General features: G+C 39.7%; 5 protein-coding genes across 7 annotated transcripts in view; 2 read left to right on the plus strand and 3 right to left on the minus strand.

Moving 5' to 3' along the window:
• Window positions 1-13,017, plus strand: part of LOC134651321 (monocarboxylate transporter 10-like) — a 187,261-nt gene extending 174,244 nt beyond the window's left edge. For all 3 annotated transcript variants that reach the window (XM_063506380.1, XM_063506382.1, XM_063506381.1), the window contains 8 exons: window positions 2,247-2,406; window positions 2,724-3,031; window positions 4,255-4,476; window positions 5,519-5,656; window positions 7,894-8,020; window positions 9,102-9,199; window positions 10,403-10,623; window positions 12,662-13,017. In XM_063506380.1, the coding sequence (XP_063362450.1) occupies window positions 2,247-2,406; window positions 2,724-3,031; window positions 4,255-4,476; window positions 5,519-5,656; window positions 7,894-8,020; window positions 9,102-9,199; window positions 10,403-10,623; window positions 12,662-12,889 (1,502 nt within the window). In that variant the 3' untranslated portion in view covers window positions 12,890-13,017. The remainder of the gene's footprint in view (window positions 1-2,246; window positions 2,407-2,723; window positions 3,032-4,254; window positions 4,477-5,518; window positions 5,657-7,893; window positions 8,021-9,101; window positions 9,200-10,402; window positions 10,624-12,661) is intronic.
• The window catches only part of LOC134651308 (hornerin-like), a 215,213-nt gene that overhangs the window by 182,937 nt on the left and 5,291 nt on the right, over window positions 1-26,985 (minus strand). The gene's annotated exons all lie outside the window — the stretch shown is intronic.
• On the minus strand, window positions 14,952-15,455 carry LOC134651569 (uncharacterized). Its single transcript, XM_063506674.1, has one exon. The coding sequence runs from the start codon at window positions 15,418-15,420 to the stop codon at window positions 14,983-14,985; it is 438 nt and encodes a 145-aa protein (XP_063362744.1). The 5' UTR covers window positions 15,421-15,455; the 3' UTR covers window positions 14,952-14,982.
• LOC134651568 (uncharacterized) lies at window positions 15,446-23,836 on the minus strand. Its single transcript, XM_063506673.1, has 7 exons — window positions 23,701-23,836; window positions 23,297-23,376; window positions 22,020-22,177; window positions 19,666-19,737; window positions 18,068-18,206; window positions 16,786-16,904; window positions 15,446-15,699 (listed from the first exon to the last, which is right to left on the minus strand). Exons 1-7 carry the CDS (start codon window positions 23,751-23,753, stop codon window positions 15,559-15,561), a joined length of 762 nt encoding a protein of 253 aa, XP_063362743.1. The 5' UTR covers window positions 23,754-23,836; the 3' UTR covers window positions 15,446-15,558.
• The window catches only part of LOC134651478 (DNA mismatch repair protein Msh2), a 43,815-nt gene continuing 43,208 nt past the window's right edge, over window positions 26,379-26,985 (plus strand). Inside the window, exon 1 of the mRNA XM_063506590.1 lies at window positions 26,379-26,497. Coding sequence (XP_063362660.1) covers window positions 26,461-26,497 — 37 coding nt within the window. The 5' untranslated portion in view covers window positions 26,379-26,460. The remainder of the gene's footprint in view (window positions 26,498-26,985) is intronic.

The following is a 26,985-nucleotide window of genomic DNA, read 5'->3' on the forward strand; positions in this document are numbered from 1 at the left end:
TACTAGAACTGTCATTGACTTAAATTACGAACTGCGAAATAAATCAGGCAATTTAAAACCGTTTTTTAACTGTCACAATCTGTCAGGACCCCTGCACTGATAAGCTGTAATATCCTGGATGAGGTGTTTGCTATTTGCAGCCGGAAAGATGTATCTAAATCTATACTATGTACCTAATGTAGGTAGGTCGGCGCGATGCAATCTTTACTTGGTAGTTGGTACCTGGTGGGGTTTTCTAAAGTTTTTTTTTGTGTATACCTAATTCGAAATTAATAAAATTTAGAAAGATGACCTTTACAGCTATGTTATCCGGTCTATCGCTTAATTTCAGCGGTTGGTGAAGAGCCGACTCACTTTCACCCGTTTTCATTACTCTTTAGTGTATTATTTACCTACGTTTGACATGAAACATAATATGGTTAATACAAACTAAAATTGTTCTGCCAAGTTAGATGAAAAAAAAACAACAATAAATTACTAAATTAAATACGGGTTTTTGACATGGACTCAGCAGATTGGTACTTGCAAGAATCCCCTAGATTCACACTAGTAGGGTTCAGAGAATCTGAAATGCAATTCATGCATGAGGTCGTACCATTCCTAACCTGAGTCAGCAATTCTGCGTTCCACTTTTCTCACTCTTCTAAATAGACAATTCCTATACGTGTGCAATGAAGACGAAAATATTCTCACTTAGAGAGGTAATATCTGGGCATTGAGCTCTGCGAGAGTATGTATGAGTACCATAAAGTACGATTAAGGTACAGCGCGGATGCAGACTGCATTAAAAGCGTTGATGCGGCGTAACATTGTTGTCAACTGCATTGCTACCGCAAATGTCAAATTCGATTTTGATGCCCGGATTTTTGACATTAAATTTGCGGCAGCAATGTCGCACCGCCTTACTGCAAGAGTATGTAATGCTGGCGTAGTCTGAATCCGAATTGTAGGATAACTAATGAACACGTAAAAGAACGGACTGAAGAGTGCTACTCACCTTCCGAACATCGAAGCTATCACCATTGCATTGCAACTCAACCACACTTAACTATTTAACCACGAATCACTGTAACACTTTTAAATGATCACTGAAGTTCGAGAAGTAGCTATCCATGACATTCTTTTGAGAAAGTACACACAATAAACAGTTTAAATCAGTTTAATCTAATAAAACAATGTTCATTCACTTTTAAAATTATGGCTTCAGCCCAGTGGGGCAATTTCGCCGATGTCATGGTCTGACAGCGGTGTTTATACTTCTTGTGTTTGTATGTCTACTTACGTGACAGTCTGTAGTTTAGTTTTCATTGAGGTGGGGGGCCGGTTTAAACTTTTTACTATTTAGAACAAATTTAGAGCCACAAAAAAGTAATATATCGACTTTAAGTACATACATGTAGAGTTTAGATCTTGACCTTATCTTGATAAGTCTGCAATGGTGTTGATAGCACACGCAGTGGAAGTGTTATTTATACGTCACAGTTTAATAGAAATTTGACGTATATTATAACACTTGCACTGCGTGTGCTTTCAAATTCCTTGCAGACTTAACTTGGTCTAACTCTAGAGTAGGTACTACAACTGCAACAATAAATATGTTTTTGTGGGAATGTTTATATACACCATACTAAATAAATATTATAAAAGACAATATAATTATTAATATAACATCGTAACACACAAATCTACGTATCCACGCATTAAATTGACCGCTACATACATAAATCGCCGTTATGTTCCTCCAGGGACTATGTTCGGCATGGGACTGCCGAGAGACAGTTCCCCTTAGAAGAATAATTGGTCAATGTGATGGTTGCACAGTACTACAAGATAAGTGGGAGCTGGTGGACATATTTATAGTCTCATCAATCTCATTATACTATATACGTCCACTACTTACCTAACTCCAAGAGGGTTTAGGCCTTGGTCCCAAATAATACGCCCAATACTGATTCGATTGGAGACTTCACAAACACCTTAGATTTCTTAGCAGATACGTGTACAGCTTTCCTCGCATAATTATATAGGTGATAATTATATTCCTCCAGGAAGTATGTCCGTTTTGTCACACGAGAATATGTAGTAGCGGAGTTAGTCTCAGGTGGTGTAGTGAGCAAGGAATTACCCAGTTCATGAAACAAAACCAGTCATTTTGCTCCAAGAATGTTCGACATTGACACGGTATTCTAAGACACAGAAAGCTGGTGGTGAGAATCACAACATTAAACCCCGTTAATTTGTTACAGGGACTGTTGTCGGCGTCGGCGTGGGACTGACAAGAGACTGTTCGACGTTGATGGTCGCGCAGTACTTCAAGAGACGGAGAGAATTTGTGGAGATATTCATAGTCAGCGGCAGCGGGCTCGGCATCGCTGTCATGTCCACGTTCATCAAAGGTGCGATAAGGTTAGTATACCTATTTGCTTTCTCTTTGAGAAAACAAAGAACAATGACACAAGCTCGTATACTCGATTACCTAATAAAGTTGGGATCCAGAACTTCTAATATTCGATGGCTATGCGCTCCTCTGTCGATCTGTAGACTTATTAATGGCTTCGTCACACAGGCGGCTTTTCCGGGCGGGGCGTGAGCGAGACGTGAGCGAAGCGTGGGCGTTTTATATGTAAAAAAACGGCGCGCCCTTCTCACGCCCCGCCCGGAAAACGCGCCTGTGTGACGAAGCCTTTAAGGCTTAAGTTTGTAAACTTCTTTAACATTTACAGGGCAATCGGCTGGCGACTAGGCCTGCAGGCCGTCACTGGGGTCGTGTTCGTGACGTTCATCCTCGGCACCTTCTACCGCTCCGCGTCCCTCTACCACCCGCAACGCCGTGCCATACTGCACCTCAAAAACCAGAATAAAATCAAACGCAAAATGAAAGACAGGACTAAAGCAGACGACCGCCAACCCTTCTTTGACTTTTCCACTTTAAGGTCGAAAACCGTCCGCATACTACTCATGTCCACCGGAATATCAGCTTTCGGGATCAACACACCCATATTTTATTTGGCGTACCATGCTGAGGAGGAAGGTGAGGAGAAAATAATCTCTTTTTAAAGTTGGCTAAGACTTATTGTGTCTTACTAATTTAAATTTGCAGCACTCAATGTAACGAGACGATTGTGGCCTCGATATATTTTAAGACCAGTCTTTTTTTGCTTAACTCAAAATGGACTCTTGTAATAAAGACTCGGCCACGGTTCTACAAAAAAGAATATGCTCAAGCTAGATCCATGAAAATGAGTCGATTAATATTTAGAAAATAATAAAAATCATTATGGCTCATCCTCATCACACTCGTCACTTTTGCAAGACGTTACAGCGAGGACCAAAACAACTCGAGTGTATGCAAATTACTTAATACTCTGTAAATAAAATCAGGCTTAGACTTAAACTACTACAACCTAAAAAACCTACTCAAGCCTTATTTACAGACTGCATAGTTTTGAGTCGTTTTGGGTACTACCCTTATGAATAGGGTAAGTACCCTATTCAATTAACTTTCATTGAAACCATAAACTTTGTCTATCTACAAAGGAAGTATGACGCCACATATTATTACGACTCGCGATGGTTGGGCAGAAAAAACAAATAACATTTACTCAGCTATAGGCAGACCGGATGATTTGGATAAAAGTTTATGTTGCGAAGTATCTGATGAAATTAGCGTTTCATTCGCCATGAGCTGCCCTTTGAAATTTATTGCCCGGGAACAAAAGTTTGCTTTATAATTTATTGATGATGTCGCAAGCAGGACGCTATACTTATACAGCTTTCCTCAATTTACAGTTTCATAATAGGCTCACAGCTCACAGTTTCCTGTCAACTGAATAAATTGTTTCTTATTTGGTATGAAAACGATGTCAATGAAATTTAAAACAATTAATGAGTTTACAAAGGCGATACATCTATCTAAGTACATAGGTACCTACGTAGCGAGGTTTTTAAATAAGTAGATAGATTTATCGTTGTTATCCGAGTTTTCTCACAAAAAGCAATAAGGTCCCATCCACAGTCATTAGTTATTTATACAGGAACATTATGTAAATATAGTCCTGTCCTGACCGTGCAGGTTAATAGGTTTTTTATTTAGGGTTCCGTATTTAAGTGGGTTCAATAAACAAAAAGTTGAAATGCCTTGATTCTATAAACTCCGGTTCGCTGTCCTGGTTTCACCCAGAAAATAAAAAACGCCCCTAATCACTATAAGGGAAAATTAAAAATAATTTATGATACATCCATTTTCATTTCCAGGTCTAGGCGAAACAGCCGAGCTGCTCCAGGCGTACCTCGGCCTTGCCTGGGCCGTCGGGTGCGCGGCCTTCGGCCTGCTAGTCCGCCAGAACTCTGCCGAGTGCCGCATCGCGCGCCAGTACCTCACGCAGGCGGCCGTCTTCGGATGCGCACTGGCCACTATGGCCTTGACGGCTGTAGAGGGGTCGTATAGGGGATACGTTATGTTTGCGTGGGTTTATGGTGAGTTTATTAAAGCCCTTGTTTACCAAGATGTTCTGCTAGTCCGCCAGAACTCTACCGTGTACCACATAGGTAGTAAGTACTTCACGCAGGCGGCCATCTTCGGCTGCGCGCTGGCCACTACTCATGGCATTTACGAAAATCTTTGGGAATGAACTTTATTCGCTAAATAACATTTCGTCATATTCCATGTATTTTTTCACATTAAGCACCTACTATTAATTAGCAGCAATCATCAGACTCGGATAATCCTATTACATATATAATATTAAGTAGTCCCGGTATTTCTTTTTAATTCCATATATATTCTACTGCTATAGGTAGGTACCTATTATATGCATAAACAGATATGTAGAAGATATAATAACATTTGCGCTGAGATCACTTGTACGTCGTGAAATACGATTACGACGCAATCAGTCTGACTAGCGACATTTCTGGCACGTTTTCATCACAGATCTAGGCCGAGATGTCTACCGGAAGCCTAAACCGACTAAACATTCTTATAAAAATACGATAGTGCCATTAGTGCCATGTCGCCATGTTAGGGAGATAGGGTTGGTGAGATATTATGATCGATCACTATATCACTGACTATGATAGTGTTGTATCGCGCTTTGAAATGAACACAAAAAGAAACTTCTTAAAAGCAACATTAAGTGAAATTAATTAGCATTACATCCTTAGTTAGACGCCTGGCATCGGTGCTAAGGGATTTTTTTAGAAATGCGTGGCTGCATTTGTCCACTTACAGCAATTTTGAGCATTTAAGTACATAGGTACATATTAAGGTACTGAAAATCCTATCAATCCACTCCAGAATGCCGAAAACTTGAGAAGGTAGGTAGCGACATAAAACATATTTTTACCAAACAAGTATCAAGTCGAAACTTATGGGTCAAAAATAATATTAAGCTGCGTTAACTTTTTGCATAGATTTTTGAAAAGTGTAACGTGCATAAGAATGCGAGCTGCCAAGTTTAGGGTTAAGTTAGATCTCTCTTCATATATGAATGTACAGGATAAAAAAAATATGTTACAGGTATTTTCTGCGGCGGCTACCACTACTCGCTGAAGATGTACACATACGAGCGTGTGCGTTCTCGCAACTTTGCGCGCACGTGGGGCTTCGTCCAGTGCTCGCAGGCCGTGCCCATCGCCATCGGCGTACCGCTCTCAGGTAATAATTAAGGGCCACCCCACATTTGGCGTCTTTCGGGCGTCGGCGTCTGGTCAGCGCTATGGAAAATGGCGTCGCTGTGCAGTTGCGTCGACGTTGCGTCGACGCAACGCGACGCAACGACGCAACAAGGGAGTGGCCCTAACGAAAAACCGGCCAATTGCGAGACGGATTCGCGTACGGAGGGTTCTGTACCATTACGCAAAAAACGGCAATAAAAACACGTTTGTTGTATGGGAGCCCCACTTAAACTATTTATTATAGCGCTAACAGAAATACATCATCTGTGAAAATTTAAACTGCCTAGCTATCACGGTTCATGAGATACAATGGTGACAGACAGACGGACAAACGGACAGACAGACAGATAGACAGACAGACAGACACTAGACAGACAGACGGACAGCGAAGTCTTAGTAATAGTGTAGTGTGTACCCTCAGCTCAAGCGATGTTTTGTCGTGTGAACGCAACTTTACCTGACGCGAACGTGCTATCGGCGTATCGCTCTACGCGTTTTCCCTTCCCTTTTTTCATTTGCAAAATTATATTAAGCTTGTCAACCCTAGCGTTGTTTTGCCAACGCGTGATGTTAACGGCACCCGCGCAATTAAAAAGTGTATTATAGTGTTGAAACGGCAGGAACTCGCCTTTTCATGATGCGCTACAAAACTCGCCGGCGATTTACCAATCTCCATCAGTCACTTGCTATCATACGTACGTCAAGATCATATCTCCATCATAATGGCCCCCATAAGTTATTCGAGTAGGTGGATGTGCGAAATGAACTTTAGGCTCTTCAAGCCTTTTTTCCAAAAAAATACCTAAAAACCAGTGTAAAATAATCTGAAATATTACTACAAGAATTCAAGGTCTAATATAATAACTACAAAGAAAAGAAACAAAGCAAAAGCCATGAAACTGTGATCAAATTATAGGCTCAGGTCAAGGCTTTCAATAAAATACGAAGTATTCTAGTAAATGTCGCCATTATGGTTTCTTTATGGCTAATTGAGGTAGAACACCCTCTTGATGCTAGGAGATAAACTTAGGGTGAAAGACAGATACGAAAGTTTTTATAAGTCGCAATTAATACTAATCTTATGTTAGAGGCGAATTAATATGTAAATAGATAATAAAGACATCTAATATTCTTACGATGTTGCTTTACCTACTCCATAATTAATTATTACCTACTTACGAGTATCAGAGCCTATAGACAAAGAGCGAGCCCCGAAAAAAAGCATGAAATCCACAATTTAGAAATCAACAGATCTCCTATATTTAGGTTACTTGCTACACTAGCTATCCTAATTACTAAATCAAGGCATCTGGCAGCCGTTCATCGCTGGAGTCCAAAGTGGAATAAGGCACACAAAAAATAAGCGGCTCGCCCAACGGTCAAGTTTAACGCCAACATTCAAGTCAAACTCTCTGCATGACCTTTAGCGTTTGTTATATTTACTTACTTACTAGCGACCCGCCCCGGCTTCGCACGGGTTAACAAATTATACATAAACAACTTCCTCTTGAATCAGTCTATCTATTAAAAAAAGCGGCCAAGTGCGAGTCGAACTCGCCCATGAAGGGTTCCGTATTTAGGCGATTTATGACGTATAAAAAAAAACTACTTACTAGATCTCGTTCAAACCAATTTTCGGTGGAAGTTTACATGGTAATGTACATCATATATTTTTTTTAGTTTTATCATTCTCTTATTTTAGAAGTTACAGGAGGGGGGGGACACATTTTACCACTTCGGAAGTGTCTCTCGCGCAAACTATTCAGTTTAGAAAAAAATGATATTAGAAACCTCAATATCATTTTTGAAGACCTATCCATAGATACCCCACACGTGAAAAAAATCTTAACGCGGTTCACAGAATACATCTACTTACCAAGTTTCAACAGTATAGTTCTTATAGTTTCGGAGAAAAGTGGCTGTGACATACGGACGGACAGACAGACGGACAGACGGACAGACAGACAGACAGACAGACAGACATGACGAATCTATAAGGGTTCCGTTTTTTGCCATTTGGCTACGGAACCCTAAAAACCGCATCAAAATCCGTTGCGTAGTTTTAAAGATCTAAGCATAGGGACAGACAGACAGCGGGAAGCGACTTTGTTTTATACTATGTGATTACGTTTTATAACGCTTTTACGTCTTTCGTGTCTAACAATATTTTGTGTTTAGATTAGCATTATTTTCATTATATCCAAATAAATGTTCCAGGGTACATAAACGTCGGGTGCGGCGGCAAGGCGGGCTACTACTTCAGCTCCACGTGCTCCATCATCGGTTCCCTGTCTCTCTTCTGCATCGACCTGCATCGCCGGAGCGTTGCACATAAACACACCAAGTATGTCATCTCTGAGTTGGCAGTGGGTAAACGGAAGCACGGTGGTCAGCACCTGCGCTACAAAGACGTGCTCAAACGGCATCTGAGCGCTTGCGCCATCGACCCTGAGCGTTGGGAGGAGCTTGCTGGAGAAGGTCGTCTTGGCGTTCTACCATCCATAACGGTGTCAAAATGTTTGAAGATAACTGCCTCACAAGCCTAGACACAAAACGCAAGTCACGGAAAGAGAGATCTAAGCCCTGCTACGTGTACACGGTCAACGCAGCTGGCCAACTTTATTGTCACGCGTGCAACAGAGTATTTAAGACCAAGTTCGGCCTGGCCAGCCACATTAGGGCTCACGCTAGACGTCCATAATATATTTATTTAGGGTCGCCGTCAACGAAAACGATGAGGAGGACTATATATGTCATCGTTATGTTAGCCTACTATTAGCAAAAATACACCTGCTATTGGAGTTGTAAGATATAGGAGTGGCCGACTGGTCGTGTGATGCCCTCGCCAACGGTACTGTTCGGGAAAAGCACTCTGGATGTGTTTATACATAAGCGGAAAATTGTGACATTCCACGGGAAAAGGTCCCTTATGGCGGCTGGCGCTTACGTCGCATAGCACCGCGATAGTTTGGAGCGGCGTTAATAATAGCGTAAGCGTAGTGTTGAGCAACAAAAACTTTAAATTAAATAACTGTAGCATTGTTTAGACCAGTGGTTCCTAACCTGGGGAACCCTACCCCGTGGGGGTAAAACTGGTATTTTACGGGGGTAATAAGCTAACCTAATATAACAATACAACAAACGTACACGTTAAATTTTTTTATTACCATTGGGAGGAGGGGTAAAATCAGGTTCCCTAGTTAGTCATAGGGGTGACCGGACTGAAAAGGTTAGGAACCACTGGTTTAGACGCTAACCACGTAGGTACCTACTGATGTACGTTTACACAGCAAGTCTCTTTCTTAAGAACCGGTAAGAGTTTATCAAACTTCAAACAAGAATGTGTTTTATAAGATAAAGATAATATTTATTTCATTTAAAAATATAATATATGTATAATACAATATTAATTTCTTTTTTTTCAGAGAAAACGGCGGCACAGTGACGTGCGAGTCAGCGTGCCAACCGCGCCGCAGCCGCGACCGCGAGCCGCGCACGGCCGCCGGCGCCGCCACCGCCTTAGGTACAGTCGCCATCAGATACATCGGAGTCATTCGGAGCAGCCAAGGCGCTCACAAATATCTGAACACGCCTCTATTGTCAAGGCGCTAGAATGCGTGTTCAGATATTTTTGAGCACCTCGGCCGCTCTAATATATCTGATGGCGACTGTACCTCGAGAATCCTTCTAGTGGGACTTGGATGCATGAGAAACTTACATAATTGTGGCCGATAAAATTGCGGACTGTTTATACCTACCTAAACACAAGGGTTCCGAAGATTTGAGGTCAGAATAAACGGGAAAATTTATATAATATACCTATAGGTACTGTATCCGTCGGCGTGAGACCATTGAGTTGGGTGGCAAAGCGAGGTTTTGAATTTTTGGAAGTCGCACTCATATCGTACACAAATGTCAATGATGATAACGTTAACCATTCATCTATGTAAAATAGGTAATCTAAAGATCGGTTTTCCTAGGATAGCGGTGCCGTCATATAGCGGCCGTCTCCATACTAAATAATACGGCTAAATATGGATGTCGTAGTGTTTGTATGGAGACGGCCGCTATATGACGGCACCGCTATCGGAGGAAACCAAAGCATAACCTTGCCAGGCGTGGCTCACTCCGCGATTTCGTCGCGTCGCTACAAGTACCTAATAAAACCCAATTTACACCCAATTTTGGTGTCTATAGCCATAGTAGTTGCCGCGCACCGCTAAGGAACGGACGCCAGCTCGCGCTTGCGCCACCTAGCGGTCATATCTGTCGTAAACGACGCGTTTTGTTAGAGAGTGAATCTTCTGTATAGTTTGTAGCTTTCTAGTAGACCCCGAAGGCTTATCCTATTGTCTATTGTTCAGTAAAACCGCACGTGCTACTTACCTGCAAAAAAGGGTCCTAATTATTCTATTTGGCACCTGAGCGCGGGCTAGTCCAACGCTCAAAAAACCAGTGTAGGTGCGCTCTCCGATAACGCGCCTTTGTTACGCATCTCGATGACACATTTTAGACTGGTTTTGTAGCGTTCGACTCGCCGGCACTCAGTAACCGAAGTACCGATTTTTTATGCAGGTGGTTGTGGCACGTGGCACGAGCGGTTTTTCTTAACAATAGACAATAGGATTAGCCTTCGGGGTCTATTAGAAAGCTACAAACTATACCTAGTCTCAGTGTAGTCGGTAGTTTAGTGTTCTGTATTTATTCTGTGACCTTGCACTCTCAGTTCTAGGAGCAGATATAGTCGCCCCCGGGCGCACGGGGCGCGACTTCCTGCTGGACAGCCTCGGGCCCGGCAGCCTGGGCTCCCCGCCGCCCACCGTGCCGCCCGAGCTCACCTGCATCAGCGAGGAGGGCGGCCTGGACCTCGACCTCGACCTCGAGATCCCGGACCATCTGCTCGAGGACCTCGACTGCGGCGGGGATTGCATTACTAGTTGTAATAAGGTACTCAAACCCAATGATTTATAACTCAAGATAGGTTATAAGCGTTCCAAAATTGAAGCGCTTACCTTGTGACAAATTGGACAAGTTGCCTTTAGTCGCGGCTGGAAAAGCGGGAATTGCTAACGAGCTCCCGCACACCGAAAAAGAAAAAGACGAGCTTATGTTTAACAACGAGTGTGACAAAGATGGATGGAATGAAAAAATAATAAAAAATAACAGATTTCTTCGTAGGCACAGAAATAAATATGGAAGTATTTTTTGTGCTCCTCAAGTATGAGTATAACCTATCTATGGTTATATAATATCATTGCTCAAACCCGAATTTTATGCGTATATTATATGCGTATTAGAACAAATTAAATTATTTTCTGAAAATATTTGTTTTTATTTCAAGTAGAAACACAACTATTTAAATTATAAATTGAAATAAATGTCACATACTAAGAAAAAGTGCCCCAGGGTGGAATCGAACCAGCGTCCTCTGCTATCGCGGCATGTGCCTGTTGCCACTCGGTCACCGGGCCACACACAGCCTGGAGCACTGGAGGCCTGGGTCACTTTTTCTTAGTATATGACATTTATTTCAGTGTATATACAGGGTGCTTCCTGTAACAGGAGCAATAAATTAAACTAAAGGCTGTACTCCTCAAACTGACCAACATTTGTTCAGCAACTTTTATAGTAGTTTATGCAACAGTGATATAATAAGGGTTCTTAAAATTCAAGGGTCGAAGTTACAAAACGAGACGTAGTCGAGTTTTGTAAAAAAAGACCCGAGAATTTTAAGAACCAATTATGAGCTGTTGCATACATTACTTTTTCTATGACAGCTGCAGCAAAAAAAAAAAAAAGAGTTATTATTTAAAAAAAAAGAGTTATTATTAAAAAAAAAGAGTTATTATTTAAAAAAAATTGAGTTATTATTTAAAAAAAAAAAGAGTTATTATTGTAAATGAAAACATACCTCTTTCAATCAAGATGATCGGAACTTGTATCTTTAAAAAAAATAAAGCAGTTGTATTATACTCATAAGATGACTGCTAGCAGTCATCTTATGAGCCTATAGACAAAGCATTCAAATGACATTGCTTTAGATATCACTGTCAGTCATTTAATTGACACATTTAAGTGCTGGAGTAGAAAAAAAATTATGAATCCTTTAGACTTCCTCTTTTTCATACAAAATAAATATTGCCTTCAATGTACGCTGACATCACTGTGTTTGACGCTGCTTGTCACGCTTTAAACATAACAAAATTTGCAATGCGTCTTAGAATAAACTTTAAAGTGTAATAAAAATGAAAACATGAGTTATTTTTAAAAGTTGCTGAACAAATGTTGGTTAGTTTGAGGAGTACAGCCTTTAGTTTAATTTATTGCTCCTGTTACAGGAAGCACCCTGTATGTTTTATAGTCTACAGCCTGTTGATGGTAAGCTGTTACATGTAGGTACCTAGGGGTGCTGTCAACTTCATCTGGGGTGAAATAATATTCGCGTTGAATCTAATTTTACCTAAGACAGATCTTGATCAGACATATATTGAAATTTCATTAGAAATGTTCACCTAGTCCCAAACCAAAAGGCAAAGGCTTGTTTGTATTATTTGGGTAGCTACTAAACAGGTGAAGATATTTGGGTACATATCACAGATTTTTACCCTTCAATAAATACGTAGAGATACAGCGCTAAAATTAAGCTCGGTATTTTTTTGATTACTTGTAATTTGGTTTAAAACTGATTATTACAACGGCATTAACTTCTAAAATCTAAGACTTTAGACCTGATATGACGTCTCACTAACATGAAAAAAAACCAACGGGTTGCACTCCGGCAGTGCCGGCAGAAGTGAAAACTCAATGACATTGTAACAGTTTTTCGATCAGGTCACGAGTCCGTCTTACGAATTTTCAATCTGTCGGTCACGTGACCTGTCGCGAGTTTAAAAACATTTTCCCCACCTCAAAAAGTGCACAGCGCCGCTAAAGAAGTTTTCACTTCAAAAATGTCCCAACTAACAACATCATAATATTTCCCCAGGTCGAAAACTACCTAATGCTAAGCGAATACGAGAACAACCTCATAGCGGAGCTGCCGACCATGGCCGAGCGGCGCAACCGGCGCTGGTCCATCGTGGTGGCCAACTCCCCGCCGCGCGCCGCCTCTCCCGACCCCCCGCGCTCCCCCGACCCCCCCCTCAAGTGGAAGAACAAGTGCCATAACGCCAACAATAGACTCATCACAGTGATCAACGAAGCCTCGCTGTAGGATCGTGGACGCACGGTCAGACAATAAGTAGTCGGCTAGGTTATTGACCTATTTAACCTCATTAATTTATTTGATGTGTGTGAATAGATGTATTGTGTATCTGTAATTTATTAAATTATTATGAATTATGCAGAGTTTTAGTGTTCTAAAATCCTCCTTCCTTTGGCATATACCTAAGTACGCCTGAGTAAATCAAAATTCAAATCACTGTGACCCTTACATTACTTTTACAGTACATATGGTGCTACTAATGGACGGTCGTACTAACCAAAATAAAAAAGTATTTAAGGACCCATTCGTTTTTCGTCAATTTCTTAAATTAGTCCTATTCTGCTTTCGTCACCCATTCTACATTCGTCACAATCGTCGGTGGCTTTCAATGTAGAATGCGTGACGAAAGCAGAATAGGACTAATTTAAGAACTTGACGAAAAACGAATGGGCCGACCCAAGACGATACCATATGTGTGACTATATTACGTCTGCAGCAAACCTTACAGGATGTGTAACACAAGACAAGATAATATTTAAAAGTAGATCACTTTATTGAGATTAACAAAACCATACCTACTTACAAGGGGGTAATCAAGTATATTGACATACGTTTACGTATAACACAATTAAAAACTAATCAATGCTGCACCAAAAAATGCAATGGAACACAATATTACTTAACTTACCTATATAGTTTCCAGGTACTAAAATGTCTTATAGAAATCGCAAACACTTAAACTAAATAAATACTACAGCCAAATGATATAATATATAAATTATAATGTAATTGACTCGCTGCCACAATTTGCGAATTCCTTTTTCAATGTTCCATCCTAGAATGCATCGGCACTTACCAACAGGTGAGAATGGAGAGATTGTGGTCAAATGCTTACCTTTTTCCAATAAAAATAAAACTTCTAACTGCTGAACGTAATAAGTGCGTGTCATCGTGTATGCCGTGCGTGCCTATATAATATAGGATCGCGAGTGTAATTTTAAATTCTTACTTTAGTTATAGTTAGATTTTTTAGTATTAGAAAGATGGTAAACAATCTTGACGTGTCTTTTTATTAAAACATTTTGAAAAACGTTTTAAAAAAAATAGTTTATCTACACACATGTCATTAGTGCTCTATAATGCGTTCAGAAACTGTAGGAAATTACCAGCTTTATTGCAACTTATTTGACTATGAGAACTTTCTTATTTGTGGTAGTAGGTAAAATCTGTACTTTAATGTAGGTACATTACATTACAGATTTTTTGTAACGTTATGAGACTTATGAGTTTAAATTTGGAACAGCAGTCAAAACCAAGTGGGTCTCTATCAAAGAATATAATACTCATGGTCTCTATTCTAGTATCCATAGATATTAAAACAGTGATCGATACGAAACGTCAATTTAGTGTTTTTTTAATATAAACCGCACGATATTTGATCTCGAGTGACATAAGAATAGAGACTTCATTCGTTTGTCTAGGAATTAAAAAAAAAACTACGGATGTGTGACATGCGTGAAAAAAGTTTTCATTCACCGCCATTTGACGTACAGTTTATCTTTTAATTTTATATGTAGTTTTAAGTATGTGTTTAGATAAAGAAGTGTATGTAACTGTACATAATTAGGCATTAAAACACTCGTGTGCTCCTATTAAGAAACTCACTAACGTTCATTTCTTAAACCCACACTCGTATTTTAATGCCTCTCATTATGTAGCAGTCACATAAACTACTATTATATTACTTAAAGAATGTAAAAGATCGTATATGATTTATAATTCTAACATATTTGCTGTTATTTATTTTTCAATTATGATTTTTAATATAGTTTTAATATAAAAATACGCATTTTAGAAGCAATTTTCAGGTTCATAGCATTTATGCAAAAATTGTTACAAATTTTTAATGATTTCGTGATTTTGATCAGGTATAAAATCCATGAAGTTACTAGAGAAAGGCCTCAAGATAGCTATTCATATTTTTTAGAAACCGTATTTAAAAAATCGTTTCGATTTCTCAAAATCTCTGCCGGCTGAACCCAACCGCGCCTTAACACCGCGCCTTAAAAGTCACTTTAGTATCTGGAAACTGAGAACAGAGTTTACCGCTGCGGCACAACAATATCCTCTAGAAACTGGGCGAAACAGCGCATGGCTTGCAGCAACGCCGCCAACAGGATAGACAGAGACAGACTGACCAGCTTCTGGCTCTCTCTCGTCATCAGCTCGTTGCTCACAGGAACTACATTTTGGCTCGAACCTACACTAGGAATGACATTATCACAATTTGTACCCATCTTATCCTCGTCGGCATCCGATGCCTCTATCACAATAGATACCTGATTGTCCGTATCAGCATCCAACTCCAACCCTGAGGTATCAACAACACTTATACTAACATTGTTCGAACAACACGGAATCTCATTCCATTTGGCGTCGAATTGTGGTTCGGTTAGGCACTTTATTACATCATTGCTTATTTTACTTACATTTTTACTTAGGTCGTATTTTAGTGACTCGTCCGTCTCTTCGGAAGACATGCCACTGTCATGAACATCACTCTCGGGTGATAATAGTTCATCTTCTTTCTTAACTAGATTAAGTTTAGTTTTACCAAAGCTGCCGTATATGAGAGGGGGCGCTTTGTGTAGTATCGTGCCGGGCGGCACGGCCGCGGGTCAGGATGCCTTGGCGGTGCCGGAGTTACCCTTTATGAAGCTTGTACTGTTCGATTGTTGGGTCCCAAATATGCTAATGTCCGAGAAAGACCCGCTTGTTACTGAACAAGCGTCGTCTAGCAGCATTTCCGAACGTAAACCCTGGAAAAGTAAATTAACCAATTGTCACTTACCACCTATTGTACCTACTTATTCTTTGCAAATAAATACTTACTTACTTACCAGTGGCGGTGCGTCCATAAAAGTCGAATCCCACCGGCTTGCCTGTTTTTGGCCGTTTGAGCAGAGTTGTAAAGGAAATATGTAAGCCAAATTAGCCCCGGCTTGCCTATGGATATGTTTGACGCGCCGCCACTGTTACTTACTTAAATGTAAGTAACGAATACCAGACAGTTTATTCGAAAGACGTTTTGAGTGATTATAATGAACAATCTTTACTACAGTACGGCCTTGCTCAGGTAAAAAGCTGGCAACTGGTATGACCCAGTCAGAATCGATGCCATCTCATACCATCGGATGTCGTGAGTGTTGTGTGTAGGCGAAGTGACAACCCTAGCGTACAAGTGAATAATCAAGATCAAGTGCGGGTAGTTCGCAAAACCCGCGCAGCAAGAAGATGTTATACAACTCCTCGCCAGTCTGCCTGTGACCACGAACGTAACGTCACGTTCGAAACGTCAGGCCATAAATAAACGTAAGCCTTACGCGATTAAATCCCTTATTGTTAGTTATAAAAGTATAAGTGAGTGAGTGACAATCGTGTTAGTTTAAATCAATATAGAATCGATTTTCTTTATCGCAACGATTACGGATTGGCTTATCAACTCCCACTGTTGCAATATCGGGTCGGTAGAAAAGTTGCCTCTGCCTCCCACCGTCGCGATTACGCGGCACAGATTTTCATAGAAAATATACAAAAAAATCAAATGCCTGCAAGTTGGAGTTATATCCTAAGACCCAGCCATACAAATGAAACATTCAAAATTTGCCACTGAAATTTGAACCTAAACTGTAGAAAAATAAAAAAAAATAGAGTTGATTTTGCGTTGTTTGAAAATTGAAAGAAACAAAGCAAAAGCGATTCTGTTCCAACTGAACATGGTTTAAATTACATCGAACTGAATAGGTACTATAGGTATATAGGACCTTGGGACTTAGGAGGATATGACAAAAGTAGTGGGAGTTTAATTATAGAATCCAAATAACAAGTAATAAAATCATACTTACATCAGAAAAATATTCGTATTCTTTTTCAAAAGACAGTATAAAGACGCAAAATATAGCAGTCAACACGTAACTGCACATGGAAGTGACAACAAGACAGGCGTACACTCCGCGCGTTCCACCTAGAAACCATATAAACGTAAAATTAGTACCTACTATTGCTAAAAGCCGGATAGTCCGGAGGTACGCAAATCAGTTCATACACGTCATAGACTAGGAATCCTCTAGACTGAGTTTAAAGCAATTATTTCATGAAACCGATGCTGCCAAAAATACGGGAGTGCGGGGGGACGAGGTGAGCGAATCCCGTGCCGTGATTGGTCCGTTCAAAGACACGGACCAATCACGGCACGGGATTGACTCGAAGATGGAGTAAAACTACCGTATAAGTGGCAGAGGGGGTAGCGTTACTATGCTCAGTCTAGAGAATGTCTTGTCTGTGATACACGTTATCATCCCTACTATACCCTATCATCTATTGATTAACACATTCATTGCCACCCAGCCAAACAAGACAGCCAGAAAAATTTCTTCATATAAAGGTGTAGTACCACGATCCCGACTATCGGGTCGTCCGGCCTGGGAACGGTATCATAAAATACCCGATAGTCGGGTTTTCGGCACTGAATGTGTTAACGGCCGGTCTTTCTGAGCGAAATTCTCGTAGTTCTCGTAATGCCGGGTTTTCAGCTTATATTCAACTCTAACAAACTGACAAAGAGTCGAAACTTAATTGAGCCTTTGTACTACGTAGAGGAGGAATGTCGTCAGTAGGCTAATATCAAAGAGAATAGATAGTAGGTATAGAGGTCATGTCATAGTAAATTTTGTGGTGACAGTAAATTTACTGCCATCTATCGACACGATGTGGCTTGCCGCATCATCATGCTGAGCCAGCGCCAATTCTCTGCCACGACACATGGTTATGTCCTTTTATGTTTTTTTTTTTGTCATATCGTGTAATTATATAAGTTTTTCTTTTAATTTAAGCTGCATGCCGATGTTTAATAACTTTGTAATTACCGTGTATGTTGTGGAAATGAATAAAGTGTTTATCTATCTATTAAAACAAAAATTAAAAATGTGTTAAAATAATTAAATATCAAACGGTGTCATCAACGACATCTAGCCGAGCATAGGCCAAAGGTGAAGACGCCATCTATCCGAGAATGACTTTTTCTTCATTTCGGAGGCACGTTTTTTCCTTAGACTTTATTCATCTTATACGGAGTTATATGTCTTTGCTAATATCATAAAATAGACTGAATGATACCTGTAAACGTACCTTTAGGAAGAACTGAGACGAGTGTGCCGAATATCGCCATAACAAGTAAAACGAGAAAGCTCACGTTCGCGAGGTATTGTCGGAGAGTCGTTACACCCTTGTCGTAGTACAACGTCGAGAGGTATGTCGTGATCAGGCTCTGAAAAGTAACGTAAGGTAGATATAGTTTGGCTTAGCTATGGTTTTTCTCACTTTAACACAATCATTGCCACCCAGCCAAACAAGACATGATCAGGCTCTGAAAAGTAACGTAAGGTAAATATAGTTTGGCTTAGATAATGGTTTTTCTCACTTTAACACATTCATTGCCACCCAGCCAAACAAGACATGATCAGGCTCTGAAAAGTAACGTAAGGTAGATATAGTTTGGCTTAGATATGGTTTTTCTCACTTTAACACATTCATTGCCACCCAGCCAAACAAGACATGATCAGGCTCTGAAAAGTAACGTAAGGTAAATATAGTTTGGCTTAGATAATGGTTTTTCTCACTTTAACACATTCATTGCCACCCAGCCAAACAAGACATGATCAGGCTCTGAAAAGTAACGTAAGGTAGATATAGTTTGGCTTAGATATGGTTTTTCTCACTTTAACACATTCATTGCCACCCAGCCAAACAAGACATCCGCACCAGGCCACAAAAATGTCGTCATATAAAATATAAAGCTGTAAGACCACGATCCCGACTATCGGGTCGTCCGGCCTGGGAACGAAATCATAAAATACCCGATAGTCGGGTTTTCGGCACTGAATATGTTAACAGAGTCAAGAATTATGGTGATTCTTTCATATATGAGTAAAGGTTGAACAACACTCTGTGTATTTCGATTATCGCTGATAGTTAAAAAAAAATCGCGCAATATATTTATCACGACCGTGGCATATTACAAAAAATCTCATACGGTTTTTTTTTAACATAATTACGATTACCAACGATTAGTGCAATCGTTCCTTATAATAAAACATTGCATGTTTATAGCTTGTAATACCATCCTATTATATATGATATTAAGAGCAATAGCAGAGTTCTTATAGGAGAGTCAGACGCTTGGCCATGTAGGCCAATGGGTCAGTCAAATTACGTTGCACGCGATAAAAATATGCTGCGATTAGTTGGAAGATGTAGACGTGACATAACAGAGCAATGGCATGGTCTTAACCATAGAAAAAAAATAGACGATGCAATGAAGTTTCAATCTTATATTATAACTATGAAGGATAAAGTTGGTTTTCTTTTATACTTTGATTCTCATCAAATTGCGTTGCTTCATAGTGTCGGACTTCATTCAAAAGTGGAACGTATGCTTTAAATCGTAGCGTTAATACAACACATACTTATAAACCTACCAATAGGGTTGGGAACTGTCAAAGGATTTTATAGATGGCACCATAAAAACAAGAATTTGAAATTATTAGTAGGTTATAAACAGGGAAACCTATACTGGCGCCATCTATAAAAAGCTTCGACCGTCCAACCCCATTGAAAGCTGGCCTTAGATTACATGCAAACACATATAAATGTTTTATTACGTATCTGCCCTCGTAAGTAAACCAGACTGGAATATAAAGATATAAGTGGATAAAGTAATAGCTAACCTGCATCCATATGTACAACGTGCCGAATCCGCATATAAAAATACTCAGCGCCGTCAGGCCATAACTATCAACCTGGAACACGAAATAAATCCTTTAATATACACATTAACACAAATAAACACATATTTCAACACCGCAAACCGTTTATTTCAGCTCTACGTGTAGACTAAATTTAAACATAAAATAGTTTCGATACAAGTGCGAAAAAGAGGAAATTCGAAACGAGTGGCGATAAATTAAAACACGACCGAAGGGAGAGTTTTTATAAATTTAAATTAAATTAATTAAATTTCGGGGGGCACCCCCCCTGAAGTCAAGATTTTGCATCAAAAATTCGATTGGCTCCCCTTCCTAAATCAATCTGTGAGTTATAAGGAGCAACTCTGCAAAAGGAAATTCCATCATCATCATTTGCCGTAAATCGCACTTTTTTGTCGTGTGCGCCAGGGACTATACCTATTCTATTTGTCATGCTCCTTCAGTCAACCTCAGTATTTTTTGTACCGAGACTGATGGAAAATAATTATGTACATCTATACATTACCTATCAATATTTTACAATGTTATTGTCAATGTGTATCTCAGTCGAGGAAAGAAAGTAAAAAGATCTTAAATATCTTAATTATGTTTAGGTTTTGCAATCCTATCGGTATGTTTGAGACAGATCCTACTAACTAACATTGGTGGCGTGTTCTTAAGGCCATTACTAGCACGCGAAGTTTACTGCGAACATAGACTAGGAATCCTCTAGACGGAGTTTAGAGCAATTATTTCATGAAACCGATGCTGCCAAAAATACGGGGGTGCGGGGGGACAAGGTGAGCGAATCCCGTGCCGTGATTGGTCCGTTCAAAGACACGGACCAATCACGACACGGGATTCTGACACTTTGACTAGAAGATGGAGTAAAACTACCGTATATAGTGGCAGAGGGGGTAGCGTTACTATGCTCAGTCTAGAGGATGTCTTTTCTGTGACTGCGAAGGTAAGATGTACCGTAATTAATTTCATACCATTGAAACAGATCCGCCATTCTCATGCAAAACAGTCGTTTCCATTTTCAATTGACTTAGCGCCACTTGCACCATCCCGGGGTTAACCGGTTAAACCGTTAACCCAGCGTCAAAGTGTACTGGTAATCATGGTAACACTAGGTTTAACCGGTTAACCCCGGGTTATTTAATGGTGCAAGTGGCCCTTTGAGGAGGTTTCTCAGAGATATGTGTAGTAGTTATTAGCGGTACTTACCAACATATTACTTATTCAAGTAAGTTTAATTATCAGAGCAATTTACTGATGCAATTATGATATAACCTACCTATTAATTATTATACCTATGGTGAAATTTTTAAATTATTTATAATAGCCCAATTTTCCGGCGTGATTGACGCATACGTGATACATGATACATCATGATTGCGAAAGTATTGTAGTGTAAAACACTATTCTAACAGGATTATAGATTAAATTCTTAGTTAGCGACTTAGAATTGTGATACGCACTCAATAAAGCCCGATGTACGGAAACCATATATTTACTCAGCTGTTACCAAAGTACCCTACTCTCAAATAAACAAATGTCACTTTATGCGTCTCCAAACTATACTTGTTTTTGTCGCCCGCGAAGTTGATCGAGTCTCGAATAAACTTAATTTTGTGTTACATCAATTTGAACCTTAATACTATGACGATAAATGCTTTTCAAAGACATTGTTGCTTTGCCAGCAAGACGGGAGCTGACCGCTCTTCATAAAAGAAACAAAGGCTTTCGTTTAACAAGTCAGGGCCCGAGCCAAAAAACATTTCATTAAATTCATACTACAGCACAAACAGCCACATTGCACTCTTAACTGAACATTGGTAGACCTTATCTCTTTGCAATAAAGTTCACGAATAGTTAAGGGCTCATACGCACTTGCAATTAAACTACGGCCGCTTTTGAGCCTTTTGACCGCACCGCAACGAGCGGGCCTAAAGCTCTCCTTCAAACCAAACGCCGCGGTCGTGCGGCGTTCCTATGATCACGCGCGGCTGCATACTAAAATCGAAATTGGCACGCCGGCGCGGTTTAAACCGCTAGTGCGTATGTGCCCTTATTCTGTAGACCAGCGGTCGGCAACCCGCGGCCCGCAGGCCGCATGCGGCCCGTGAACCGGTCACTTGCGGCCCGCGACCCTCCCTGGCTATTTTGTATGTAATATTGACAAACGACAATGTCTAGTCTAGTCATAAATATTAACAAAGTGCGGCCCGCGTCAACTTCGTTACCTACTATGTGGCCCTTGGCTGCTATAAGGTTGCCGACCGCTGCTGTAGACTATGAGTACAATATAATTAAATATGAATGTTAGTTACCTTCAATAAAAATAGAAACAGATAAACCAGGAAGCCCAACGACAGGAGAGAGGCCGAGAGGGAAGATATCTTATTTGCAAAGGAAGTCACGTTTGGGTTGGGTGTTAGTGAGCCTAGTATGTGGATCTGCCGGTAACGGTCATAGATGATTTTGCCAGCTGTAAAAAATGTTAGCACACAAACATGATGGAATTAGTAAAATGATATTCGGTAAAATACGGTGTAAGTTTCTTAATATGATTCTGATGATGAAAACATAGCACACTCAAACACACCCTTTTATACTATTTTAAAAATATAAGTTATGTTACCAAAGCAGTTGAATGAATAAATGAATTAATTTAGTTAAAAAGAGAACTTTATTGGAGGACTTTGTTACCACTTGGGACTAAAATAACTAGGTCTTGCCCAGCATGCATCAATTAATGTGGACACAACTTTAAAGCCCCGTCTCCATATCGCGCGACAGTGTTGGCCGAAACGTTAATGCAATTGAAAATGTTGGCCATTAACCATTATAAATTGAACCTTAAATCGTAACGGACGATTACAGTTTACGGTTCAATTTATAATAGTTAATGGCCAACACGGCAAGCTATCGAACATTGGCTCGCGCGCAATGGATACCGAGCCAACTCGCTGGCTCGCGCGGCAGCCCGGTATCCATTGCGCGCGGCTGCCGCGCGAGCCAATGTTCAATAGCTTGCTGCGCGATATAGAGACGGGGCTTTAAAGTATAGATTCCCTTCATATAATCAAATTAAGCAGGTTCTAGTGGACTCAAAAATCATGAGTATTATGCATATATTTGTGGTGTTTGCAGGTAAAAGGTACCACATTGTTGGTTGTTTGTTAATCAAAGCAAAATCTGGTTGTATTGTGCTGCAGAAACAACTTAATTGTACAATAACCCTTTGTACAATTACTGTTTGCTTGCAACTAACACATATCATTTTATCCAAATAATCAATGTTTTGCTTACATTTTTGTGGAATTATTCAATAAATAACTTGTTTTGAATACAAATTAATATAAGGTAATGTTAAGCAAAAGGTTAGCAACATTGAAAACTTTTTCATAATATATTCAACAGTTATAATGAGACCTTGAACACAATTACACACACACACAACCACTACCACAGTTAACCAAAGAGTTTCCAACCCACTTAAATTTTCTTGCAATGGCATAGTATGACTCAGTTGTAATGGAATGCAATAGTTAAGTAACATTAACATTTCGTGAACTTTTACATAACACATAAACATGCCTCTTACCTATAGCTCCGCTGGCCACATAGAGTAACGCAAATCCTGTGTCTAAGGAATTTGTTTCTTTCGCAATCTGGGAACAAAGTCTGCAACGAAAACACGTTCAAATTTAGCATATGGCCACAAGAATAAAAGTCTAAACAAATACACAACAGGTGAAAGTATTAAAGAAAATAGGCAGTTGGTAATAATAACATTAGGCATTTGAATGTTATTAATTTGTAGCAAGACGTAAAGCTAATTTATGTTCTGCTGTTACTCGAAATACGTAAAGAATTACGATTAAAAGCACTTAACATTCCATTGCAGACTATTAAAGAAAAAAAAACACATCGCACATTCACTTCTGGTATAAATTGTTGTTTCTTCGCAGATTTAGTGATATAAGATGAAATATTGATTATACTTACGACACAATGTATGTAGTTGCTAAAATTACCAGCCCACATCTAAAATACAACATATTATGCAAAAAAATAAGGAAAAGAATTGAGTCACTAATATTTACTATAACTAGAACTGAGAAAATAATGCCTGTCAATGTCAGTTCAGTTTGCCAAATAAATTCGGATACGCAATACACAAGTTTATAACATCTAATAGCCCATTTAGACTCGCGGCTCGCGGCTCGGCTCGCGGCGCGTCTCGTGGCTCGCCTCGAGCGCATAAGCCCGTCGAGCTAATGATTACACTCTCGCCTCGTGGCTCGGCTTGTGGCTCGTTCCGTGGCTCCTAAGCTCGTCGAGCTAATATATTTTAAACACTAACAGCACGGTATAAGGTTTATAACCGAATGACAAGCCGAACGTGAGTGTGAACGCAAGCGCGCGTCCGCGTGCCCAAAAAACCGCTCCTTCACGCGAGCCAGGCGAGCGCGAGCCGAGCCGCGAGACGAGCCACGAGCCCACCGCTTACACTCGCGTCTCGTGGCGCGGCTCGCGGCTCGGCTCGTGGCTCGCGCGAGAATGTAAACACACACACACACACACAATCGCGCAGGCCAAAAGCAATTATTATAGGCAGATTAGACTCTCGCGCGAGCCACGAGACGAGCCGCGAGCCGCGCCACGAGACGCGAGTGTAAGCGGTGGGCTCGCGGCTCGTCTCGTGGCTCGCAAGCTCGTCGAGCTAATATAATTTAAACACTAACGGCACGGCATAAGGTTTATAACCGAATGACAAGCCGAACGCGAGTGTAAGCGGTGGACTCGCGTCTCGTGGCGCGGCTCGCGGCTCGTCTCGTGGCTCGCGCGAGAGTCTAAGCCGAGTGTTTTGTTTTCCCGGCAATTCCACACAGCACACACACACACACACACACAATTTGTGTGTCTGGCCTGTGTCTGTGGTTCTGTTCCTTCTAATGAATTTTTGTTATTCCATTTTGTTAATTTTTATGCTAATTTGTTAATTTCTTTTGCTAATAAATATAACTTATTTACTTACTTACTTTTATCATACGAGTGCAATTATCGATAAAAACTCACCTGTTTAAACTAGGCAACCACATAATAGTGACCGGAAAAAGATAGGCAACCTAGTTGATTTATGTTGTACGAGTTGTATACTTTCCATTGGAACTTATTTCGTTTGTCAGACAGATCGGTGATATTTGAAGAAAAAAATTTTTTTTTCAAAAATTTATTAATAATAGCCTTGACCATATTTATTTAGGCAACCCTATTTATTTATGTTCAGGAAAATATTTTCTTTCATAATATGTAAGTTTCATCCGTCAGACAGACCGGTGAAGGTCGACCATATATGCCGGATCTCCTACTAAAATGGTTTACCAAAAAAAATGAGAGATGATTTGTCGATAAAATTTATTATACTGTTGTTAACGGCTTAACCATAGGAGATATCTGAGGGCCTACCGCGAACCACGTTCGACGTATTGCCTCTCTGTCGCTCTTGTAAATTCGCCCGTAAGTGTGACAGGGAGGCAACACGTCGAACGTGGTTCGCGGTAGGCCCTCAGTTCTCTTCAAACACATTGTATTAACGTGAAGTGATGAAATAAAATAATTTAATGATTTTCGTTAGTTCACGCCAGCTGCAGAGAATAAGTACTCCCCTGCATACAAACTTCTGTGCATAGCAGCTATGTAAGACAAAGACAATAATATATGATTCTCTCTGTCAATGTTTGAAATGAGACAGTCCCTGGCCAAACTATAGCATTCTTTTGTATATCGATTTTGCACTATATTCCTCGTGTCGGAACAGCAACAGTAGTAAAGTTACTTTATCATTAATTTCACATTCGTACAATTAATTTTAATACATGTAAATAAGTTTGTGCACGTGTATCCGAACGAACAATTTTTCACAAACCTTCTCTTTTGTTCGTAGTCGGGTAACTTGAGGCATTTTTTAACTTTGTAAATACTCTGCTGCAGCATAGGTACAGGATAATTTAAAATTATTCTTAACAAACTTGTTTAGATCTAGATTTATTTGCGAATTTTATGTTTATTATCTTATTTTCATGAAGTATGATTAAATATACAGTGTGTGGCCTATAACGCGGGAGAAAAATTAAAACGTAGATTCTACTCCTCAAACAATAAAACTTTTGTTCAACAACTTTTTGAAATTATGTAGTCTTAAAATTGTCCCTTTTTCAAACAAACTAAATAATATTTTCAATGTACTTTAAATTCCGTCTAATTGACATTGCCCGTCAGTCTTGTCACTGTACAGGCATAATCAATTTCGTAATACATTGCGTGTTCGATTAAATTTTAAAGTGTTTTAAAATACAAACCACAAGTTATTTTTAAAAGTCGCTGAACAAACATTGTCTAGTTTGAGGAGTAGAATCTACGTTTTAATTTTTCTCCCGCGTTATAGGCCACACACTGTAGAGGACAATAAAATAAAGACGTCCATACAAAGGGTTTAATGATATTAAGCTACGCCTCATAACTCGACCTGCCATTGGCTAAAATTACAAAGATACAAATTAAAAACAAAAACATAAACTAAACTTAGCGCGCCAGTTTTGACAGCCGACGAAACGTCAGAAATACTATCATCTATGCTTTGTTATTATTACTTTCGGTAACTGGATTTTATTTTGTGTATATGCATATTTTAACTAGTCTGCAAACTAAATCTTGCAATTAGAATAACTATCTGCATTATAGTATTTTACTAATAACTGGACAATGTCATCAACGCAACCAATTCATGCACTAAACCTAGGTAAGATAAAAATAGCAGGCGCTCTTTTCGTATTTACTTGTAATTTTACTTTTATTTGTAATGTTTTGTACTCTTTAACAGTTTAAAGAGTACAAAACATTACACTCTTACTCTCACAAGTCACACAATAAGTATATTTGTAAATTTATTTAGTTAATTTAAATCTTGTGAACTCACAAGACGGAACGGTTCAAATTTACGTTTTTTAGTGTGACCGAGCTGAAATTTGTTATACTTCTCGTTATTTAGATCAGGGGTTCCGACACTGCATTGCATCATTGTCAACTGGTATGCTTATAAAGGAATTCACATTACCAAAAAGACTGGGAACCCCTGATTTAGATACCTACTTATGAAAATCCGAGGTGATCTGATCTGATGATGCAGTCAAATATGGCCTGAAAAATTCCTAGACAACAAATGTAACTTATACATTAAATGTGATCATTAGAAAGGTGCTAAAGAGAAATTGGGAGACATGTACAGAA

This window comes from Cydia amplana, chromosome 10, assembly GCF_948474715.1.
Source record: "Cydia amplana chromosome 10, ilCydAmpl1.1, whole genome shotgun sequence".
NCBI classification, from domain to species: domain Eukaryota; kingdom Metazoa; phylum Arthropoda; class Insecta; order Lepidoptera; family Tortricidae; genus Cydia; species Cydia amplana.